The following is a 9361-nucleotide window of genomic DNA, read 5'->3' on the forward strand; positions in this document are numbered from 1 at the left end:
GTAATGAAACAAGTTATATGAATTGTTGAATGTGAAACTGATGATGTGCCCTGTAAACTTTCACTCAATCCACAATAAAAACCTTAAATTAAAAAATAGGTTTATGGCTGGTTAGGTCTGAGAGCCAGGGGAGTCCTCAGGGCATAGAGAATAATAGCTAATGAGTATGGGGTTCTTTTAGAAGTAATAAAAAGTGTTCTAATGTGATTATGGTTGTACATATTTGTGAATATACTAAACACCATGGAATTATGTGCTTTAAATGGGTAAATGGTATGATGAGTTATATCTTTAAAAAAAAAAAAAAAACAATAACAAAAACTAAACCCATGGCCATTGAATCAAGTCTGACTCTGTGTTACAGAGCAAGATTGCAGTCTATAGGGTTTCACAGCTCTCATCTTCACAGAGATGGATTGCTAGGGTTTTCTTTCGTGGCACTGCTGGTCGATCCAAACTGCCAACTTTCTGGTTGACAATCAATGACAAATCACTAATGCTACTTGAGGGCTTACATATCTCTATAAGGTCTTTGTAAATAAATAAATTATATCAAATTCCCACCTTGTGTTTGGAAAATTCCTAAAGCCACAACTAACCAGACTTTTTTGGTGTGCACCATCCCTCTAAGCTCTGGTTGCGTAGTGGTTACGAATCAGGCTGTGAACCTTAAGGTCAGTGGTTCGAAACTACCAGCCGCTCCGCGGGAGAAAGATGAGGGTTTCTACTCCCGTAAAGATTTACACCCTGGGAAACCCTGTACAGGGTCGCTACAGGTCGCAACCGACTCAATGGCACTTAATAACAACAATCCCTCTACACACATCAATTTTTGAGATACCTCAATATAGATAATATGTACCCCTTAAACCGGAAAGAATTTAATTTCTTTTTGGTGATGCAAGATCACCATTAAGAACACAACCTGATTCCGACCTATAGTGACTCTGTTTCCGAGAAGCGAGTGGTAAGCTTGAACTGCCTACCTTGAGGTTCACACTGACATTGCAGTCCAGCACATTAACAACAGAATTGTTTATAATACTGTAGGTAGGATAAGCACTGAGTTGCTAATCACAAGGTCAACAGTTCAAACCCACCAGCTAACTTCTTGGAAACCCTACACAGGGTCGCTATGAGTTGGAACTGACTCCGTGGCACTTACCAACAATAACAGAGGAAGAAAGAAACCCTTCTCAGAAAGGGCCACAGGGAACCGAAAGGAGGAAGATGAGGAGCCTGTGAAATGGCCTGTTGCTTCTGACAGTCACCAAGCAAGGGATAAATGAGATTTAGGCTTCAGGACCTAGAGAATCCCAGAACTCTTTGTGGATTAATGATCCCAGGGATAGCAAAAACATCTCCTCTTATGAACCAACTGTGATGGAAATACTACTGAGGGATTATGTTAAGGAGAACTCTGAGGCTGCATTTAAACTCCAAAGGAAAGATTCCAATAATGGATAAGGGTTTTTCGTGCTGATACAGCTCCCTCAAATATGGTGAGTATTCCTAAAACCCACAGTATGTTTTGAAACAAATCCAACCCCACAAGTAACCGAGTCTGAGGAGGACAAGGACTCTCTGTACACTAGAGAGAGAGGCATGATGACAAAGTGCATATGGTGGACAAATGAACCTGATTGTCTGGAAGAAGGCTAAAACTACAAAGAAGCTTGAATTGAGGTTTGAATATTTTGAGCTCAACTTTAGATTTAAGAGAATTCTGGCTATTGAGAGATAAAAGCATTTTGAGCTGGGAGGAGATAAGAAAAGAAAGGACCAAGTGAGCCACTTCTAAGCTTCATGTTTTGTTATGAGGACAATCAAATCTTTCAGCTGTGTTCATACCCTGGATTAGAAAGAAAATTAGGGATACATGTCATGAGTATGGGAGGGGTACCACAACTGTGGTACGGGACTTGATCAAGTTTTCTCTTCTTATTATAATCAAGCTCAGTAAAGCAAAGGTTATTTTAACACCTACTATCAGCATTCCCCTTGGAGTCCTGGTGTGGGGCTGAGGGTTAATACAGTGGACTGCAAGGGCAGTTTGAACCACAAGGTCAATAGTTTAAGCATCCCAGCCATTCCTCGGAAACCCTATACAGGGTCTCTGAGTCGGAACTGACTCAACGGTACTTCACAACCACAACAATATCAGTGTTCCTCTTAAGGAGGACATGTTTTTGTTTAGAAAATAACCACTAACAAAAGTTAGGCAGGCTGGGGCGGTAGAGGGAAGTGCCTGAGGGGGACGTAGTCTAGATATAATCATAGTCTATAAGACAGGAAAAATGTATTTCTACTATGTGGTATATGTGGAATAAACAGGATCCTGGGGTGGAGAGATGAGAGAGGAAAGGAGAGAAAAGGGAGAGTCGGGTTGTACAATCTGAGCAGCTGGAGAAGAATGGTGAATGGCCACAGGCCCTTAAAGAATTTACGCTGTTGTTGTTGTTGTTGTAAAGTGCCGTTGAGTCGGTTCCGACCCATAGCGACCCTGAAAAGGGTTTCTGAGGCTGTAAATCTTTATGGGAGCAGAATGCCTCATCTTTCTCCTGCGGAACAGCTGGTAGTTTTGAACTGCTGACCTTGCGGTTCACAGCCCAATTCGTAAATAAGTATCTACAATTCTGTAGTAGTTATGAATCGTAGTGGTTATGAATTGGGCTGTGAACCACAAGGTCAGCAGTTTGAAACTACTAGCTGTTCCACGGGAGAAATATGAGGTTTTCTGCTCCTGTAAAGATTTACAACTTCAGAAACCCAGTTCAGGGTTGCTATGGGTCGGAACTGACTCAACGGCACTTAACAAACAATTCTGTGATGTTAATTGCTGCAGATACCCTATCCCTATGCAGTTTTTACTAGGAGTGTGTATCTACCAAGATATGGTAGAATTCTGAGGAGGGCATTGATTTCCCATAGATGTGAGACAGAGGGTAAGTCAATTTGATCCAAATCTCCAACACAGACTGACTGATAGGGAGGTTGCATGTAGTCAGGGAAAGGGAGACCCAGAAAGGGAAGGAAATTGCCCAAGGTCACACAGCAAAGGTGAGGCATGCCCTAAGTGTCCTGAACCCTGGTGAAAGCATTCCTCAGCTGGCTGTGGGGCTGTACAGATGGGAGCTGATTGGTGGTACCTGTATGTGTCATTGATGATGACAAAATCAAACTCGGGTTGGTGGCTAGAGAAGGGTCCCAGGTAGGTCCAGTTAAAGTCTTTCGGAGCCGGGTAAGCCTCCACCTTGACTTTGAGCTTGAGCTTCTCACCCAAGCTCACCTCCTGAAGGAGGTTCTGCTCAGAGGTTAAGTTCAAGTAGGCACTCTCTGAAAGGCAGAACACATGGAGAAATGGTGTTAAGCGAAATCATCCCATTTTGCCATTTGGTCATCCACCCAACACCTAGGTCATCTACCCGAACACCTCCTATATCCTGGGCACAGTCCTGACCCGCAATCACAACTTGTTCTCTGACATCTCTTGTTCCACCACCCATTCCAGCAGCCCAAGACTCAAAACTATTACCTCACCAAGTCCCTGGGAGAACTTCTACACCCCTTCGATGTGGGCAAATTCCTATCCTTCTTTGAGTCTCTGTCTTCTCTTAGCATAATGAAGAGATCGAATATATCTGTGATATTTAATTTTTGAAAAACTTTTAATTAGTTAAAAAGAAAAACATCTGTTGGTTTTTACATGCCCTTGGCCATCCTCCCTTATTCTGGTAAGAGTTCAGCCAATCAGGGTAATCTGTCCCTTCTAGACCAGGGATTGATTCAAGGAAAGCTCCTACGTCCATGAGTCCAATGAGATTCAATTGTAAGAACTTTTGTTGGAACTCTGGGACAAGAGAAATCCTCGCTCCACTGGGGTTGCCAAGCCTGTTGCTACTAGGGGTCTTGCTGCCACCAGGGGAAAGTCTTCTTGAAAGCTAGTCCAAAAAGAGAATCTATAGCTTCTCTTTTGTTGTTTCTGAACATTTTATTGTGATATGGGTGCAAGCTCACCAAGCAAATTAATTTCCCATTCAGCAACTTATTCATTGTTTCATGGTATTACTTGCAATCCCTTCACTGTAATGACACTCTTCCCACTTCCTCCCTGAGTTCCCCATTTCCATTTGCCTATCTCTCCTGCCCCTTCCTGCCTTCTGAACTTTGTTTTTGGGCAAATGTTGTCCATTTGGTCTCGGATGGCTAATTGTTCTGAGGAGTGTGTTTCATGTTCCTCATGAGTATTATGTTCACTTTAGGTCTGTCTATTTTTCAGCTGAGAGGTGATCTCTGAAACCCAGGTTTCAAGGGTGTCTGAGGGCCATAGGCTTGGGGGTTCCACTGTAAATCTGGTCATTTTATTATTTGTTTTAAATTTTGCTCTCTGTTTTAGTTCCATTTAGTCCAGGGCCTTCTATTGTGATCCTGATCAGAGTGGTTGGTAATGATAGCCAGGCACCATCTAGTTTTTATGGGCTCAGACTAGTGGAGGCTTGCTATTACATTGGTGGATTCTTGGTCACATTGTTGGAACATCTAGATCCTACTGTGCCTGAAGCTGCTATCCATAGACTTTTTAGCTACATGGTCAATAAAATCCATCATTTGACTAGAACAGTTTGAGTTGGCTTCTGTTACCTGCACCTCAGAGTCCTGGCTCATTTCTTCTAATGACATCTTACATGAATTAAAATCACGCTTCTTTGGTTGAATTTTAGGCAACAGAGATGTGGCAAGTATCTCCACTCACTCAGCCTTTATAGTCCTCTCAAGGAAACTGCTAAGAGGTCTCCTTAAAACCACAGGGATTGGAAGCCCTCTACAAGCTGCTCTCCTTACTCAATTCCATGTATTCTTCTATTTTGTCACATGCCTGGTCAAAAGTCCTCCATGACTGCCCATCACCTTCACCTCTCAGTTTGGTATTCAAGGCTCTCCTCCTTCAGGGCTCACTTTGTTCATCCAGCCATGTCCCCCTACACATACATACACACACTCACACACATCCACACACTCACAGACACTCATACTCACTCGCATTCTTTTACACATGCTCAGTCACTCCATGCTCCAGTCATCTGGACCCTGTCTTCTGAACACAGCATGGTCATTCCAACCTTGGAGGTTTTGCTCAAACCATTTCCTTCATCAGCAACCCCATCCTCTTCCTCACTTCATCTTTCAAGATTCACTCAGACTCTAATGAGTCTCCAGTGACTATTTCAGGTCATAGGTAACCCTCCTTCCTCAGGACTGCACCCAGACTGCACTCTCATTAGGTCCTTCACCCTTACTACTTCTCTCATCTGGCTCAGTTCTCCTTCCAGGAAACGATATTCTCGCTCCAACTGGTCTGTGAGCTTTTAGGGCACTGTTTTTGTTTTTCTCACTCCCTTAGCCATCCATGCAAACTCCAGACTCCAACCCCTCCCCACCACTTCCATTACCACCCTGGTTGAGGCCCCGTCACCACTAGTATGACCAGTAGCATCCTAACGCATCTGCCTGCTTCTACCTTTGCCTCCCAACAGCCAGTCCTCAACACAGCACCAGAGACTCCTGTGTTCAATCTTTTGCATCCCTAGTCAGAACGTGTTACCCCTCTGCTCAAAATCTTCCAATGGCTCCCCAGCTTCCTCCAGAGGAAAAGCCAGAGTAGCACCCCCGTTTACCTCTCTGACCTCATCTTGTATTACTCTTTCTCTTGTTCACTCCACTCCAGTCACATTAGTCAACTTGGTCCTCGCCATTTCCTCGCCATTTCCTCAGGATAGCTGCACAGTTTGCTCCTTGACCTTCTCCAAGTCTTTGCTCAAATATCAACTTTTCAGTGAGGTTTTATTTGGTGATCACCCTATTTTAAACTGCTAATCCAGTATCATTTACTTATCTATTTTGCTCACTGCTAGTCTTCTCCCGAGTAGAATAAAAGCTACATGAGGACAGTGATATTTGTATCTGCTTCATTGACCGATGTATTCTCAGCATCCAGAATAGTGTTTGACACAAAGTGTAAATTAATGAGAATACTTATTGAGTGACTACTGTATGCCTTCCCTTCAAAACAGTAGCATTAGAACCCATAACTGGAGGTGTCCATAATTCCAGGTGCCTTTGCTCCTCCTCCCCAAGAAAAGCTCCCAACATAGGTTGGGGCCAAAAGCAGAGCTCACATTCCCCAGCATGTCTGTAAGGGCAGGGATTCTGATGCTTCCTCTCCTCTCCTCTCCATCGACACATGAGACATGGCCAGGCTGGAATGACTCAGAGCCTGCCCCCACCCATAGGAAGCTTCTGTTCTGCTTTCTGATTCCCAGCTCTATTATCCTAGCCATCTCTTCATTCCAACAGTTACCAAGTCTTGTCAATTTTCAGAGGCCAGACTCCCCCACAACCCCCGCTATGGCCCCACCCTGCAGCTTGGACCACTGCATCAGTGGTCCTGATTATTCTTCAGCCTTCCCATACCCATAAATACACATATAATTCTCACAACAAACTCATGAGGTAGCTAGTGCTATTATTATCCCCATTACATAGGTGGGGAAATTGAGGCACACAGAGGTTATACAACCTGCTTGTCATTGGCAGAGCCAGGTTGGAACCTGTCTGGGGTGTGTGCCCTCTCGTGCAATCTGATAACATCGCTCCTGTCTTTGGAACCTTCAGTGACTTCCACTGCCTGCAGATAAGATGCAATCTCCCTACTTCATGGCTCTTACCTTCTGGCCTCTACCTTCATCCCTACCTCCTGGGTCACTCCTTATCCCTGCTGTTTTCACCTTCTTCTGGATGCCTCAATTACAGCATATTCTTGGCTTTGGGACAAACACAGGCTCTTTCCTCTGCCAGAAGTACTGACCCCCTTCTTTTTCATCCCTCGACCTGGTTAATCCCCTTTCATACAGACGTCTTGTCCCAACTTAGAGGCCACTTTCTCCATGACTGGGTTGGGGACTCTTTTGGTGTTTCCATGACACTCTTCACTTCCCTCACAATCACTTTGGGTGATCAGCGCCTGTCCACTTGTCCATGTGACATAAGTGCCAACATCAAAAAGAGTGTCAGGCATGAGGGAATGAATAAAGGAGTGAACAAAGTCAAATAGTGAGCTACTGGCATCAATTGCAAAGCAGAAAACAATTGGTGCTAGATCAAAACAATGCACTCTGGGAAATCCAAGGAAGGACAAAGGAAGGTTAGTCAGGCCCTAAGGAATCTAATAAGGAGCTCTGGTACCGTAGTGGTTACGAGTCGGGCTGCCAACCTCAAGGTCAGCAGTTCGAAACCACGTGGGAGAAAGATGAGGCGTTCTGCTCCCATAAAGACTTACAGCCTCGGAAACCCTGTGCAGGGTCACTATGAGTCGGAACCAACTCTGCGGTAATTAACAACAACAACAAGGAGTCAAATGGGGGTGTTTTTATTAGTGTCTCCTCCTCATTCCAACTCCCTCTTTCCCAAACTCCTTATGTACTCCCACCCCAAGATCCCTGCCAACTCCTCCCACCACCCTGTTGCTCACCTACCACCCGGAGGACCATGGAGGTGGAGCGGATGCCCTGGGCACTGGTGGTCACACAGGAATAGTTGCCGGCATCTTGGAAGTCTACATGATCGATGATGTGGGTCAGAACTTTTTTATAATAATTACTATCTAAGTCAGTTGTTTGAAAATTTGTCAGCTGCAAGCAAAAGAAATGGAGACAGTTAACCAAAGTTTAGAGATTAGAAAGATATGAGTTTCAGCTTCTATGGATTACTAGATGCTTGTCCTTGGGCAAGGGACTGAATTTGGGCCTCAGTTTCCTCATTTGTAAAATGGGACTAATATTAGTCCTAGAGGTGTGGTGACAATTAAATTAAGTCTTGTCTGTAAATGGTTAGGACTGTGCTTGATACTTAGTAGGCACCTAAGGGAGTGGGAATCATTCTTAGTAATGGCCTAGTGCTGTTCCCAATATACTCCCTTTTCCCCAAAGTCTTCTGGAAAAGCTCTTACATTCCTGAACTTCAAAGGTGGCCTAGGAACTCTTTGCTTAGTCACAAGTGAGCTGACATCTGTTATTGTTGTTAGGGGCCATTGAGTTAGTTCCAACTCATAGAGACTCTCTATGCAACAGAATGAAATGCTGTTAGGTCCTGCACCATCCTCTCACAATTGTTGTTACATTTGAGCTCATTGCTGCTGCCATTGTGTCAATCTATTTCCTTGGGGGTCAAATGAAACCTTTGAAAACTTCAATCTTCTCCATTTATCAAGTTGTTATTTATTGATCCAGTTAGGAGGATTTTTATTTCCTTAACATTGAGGTGCAATAGCAAACACTTCCTCTTCTTCATTGCCCCTCCACTTTACCAAGCCGGATGTCCCACCGGGATTGGTCCTTCCTGACAGCATGTCCAATGTAGGCGAGACAAAGTCTTGCCATTGTCAGTTCAAAGGAGCAATCTGACTGTGCTTCTTGCAAAATGTATTTGTTCAGACTCCCAAGCAAAAAAAGTCCAGGACCAGATGGCTTCACTGGTGAGTTCTACCAAACATTCAGGGAAGAGCTGTCACCAATTCTACTCAAATATTCCAGAAGATAGAAGAGGATGGAAAACTTCCTAATACATTTTATGAAGCAAGCATAATCCCCATACCAAAACCAGGGAAGAACGTCACTAAGAAAGAACATTATAGACCAATATTCCTCATGAACAGAGATGCAAAAATCCTCAACAAAATCCTAGCCAACAGAATCCAGCAGCACATCAAACAATAATACATCATAATCAAGTGGGATCCATATCAGGGATGCAAGGATGATTCAACATTAGAAAAATGATCAATGTTATCATCATATAAATAAGAAAAAAGAAAAGAACCACGTGATCATATCGATGGATGCAGAAAAGGCACTTGACAAAATCCAACATCCATTACTGATAAAAACACTCCACAAAATAGAAATTGAAGGGAAATTCTTCAACATAGTTAAGAGCATATATACAACAACCTACATTACTGTCAATGGAGAGAAACTGAAAGCCTTACCTCTGTAAACAGGAACCAGACAAGGATGCCCTTTGTCACTACTCCTATTCAATATTATGCTAGAAGTCTTAGCAAGAGCTATATGGCAATATAGGGAAATTAAAGGTATCTAAATTGGCAAAGAGGAAGTAAAACTCTCTCTATTTGCAGATGATATGATCCTATATGTGAAAACCCCAGAGACTCAGTAAAAAAGCTACTAGACCTCATTGGAAGATTCAGCAAAGTGGCAGGATATAAGATCAACATACAAAAATCAGTTGGATTTCTCTATACCAAAAATGACAGCACTGAAAAGGACATTAGGAAAGCAATACC

At 43.4% G+C, this 9361-nt stretch overlaps 1 protein-coding gene across 1 annotated transcript in view; it reads right to left on the reverse strand.

Annotated features, from left to right (window-relative positions):
* Positions 1-9361, reverse strand: part of CSF1R (colony stimulating factor 1 receptor) — a 45477-nt gene that overhangs the window by 23555 nt on the left and 12561 nt on the right. Inside the window, exons 6-7 of the mRNA XM_006863875.1 lie at positions 7529-7688; positions 3150-3336 (exon numbers count right to left, since the gene is read on the reverse strand). Coding sequence (XP_006863937.1) covers positions 3150-3336; positions 7529-7688 — 347 coding nt within the window. The remainder of the gene's footprint in view (positions 1-3149; positions 3337-7528; positions 7689-9361) is intronic.

Source organism: Chrysochloris asiatica, unplaced genomic scaffold (assembly GCF_000296735.1).
Source record: "Chrysochloris asiatica unplaced genomic scaffold, ChrAsi1.0 scaffold00057, whole genome shotgun sequence".
Taxonomy (NCBI): Eukaryota; Metazoa; Chordata; class Mammalia; order Afrosoricida; family Chrysochloridae; genus Chrysochloris; species Chrysochloris asiatica.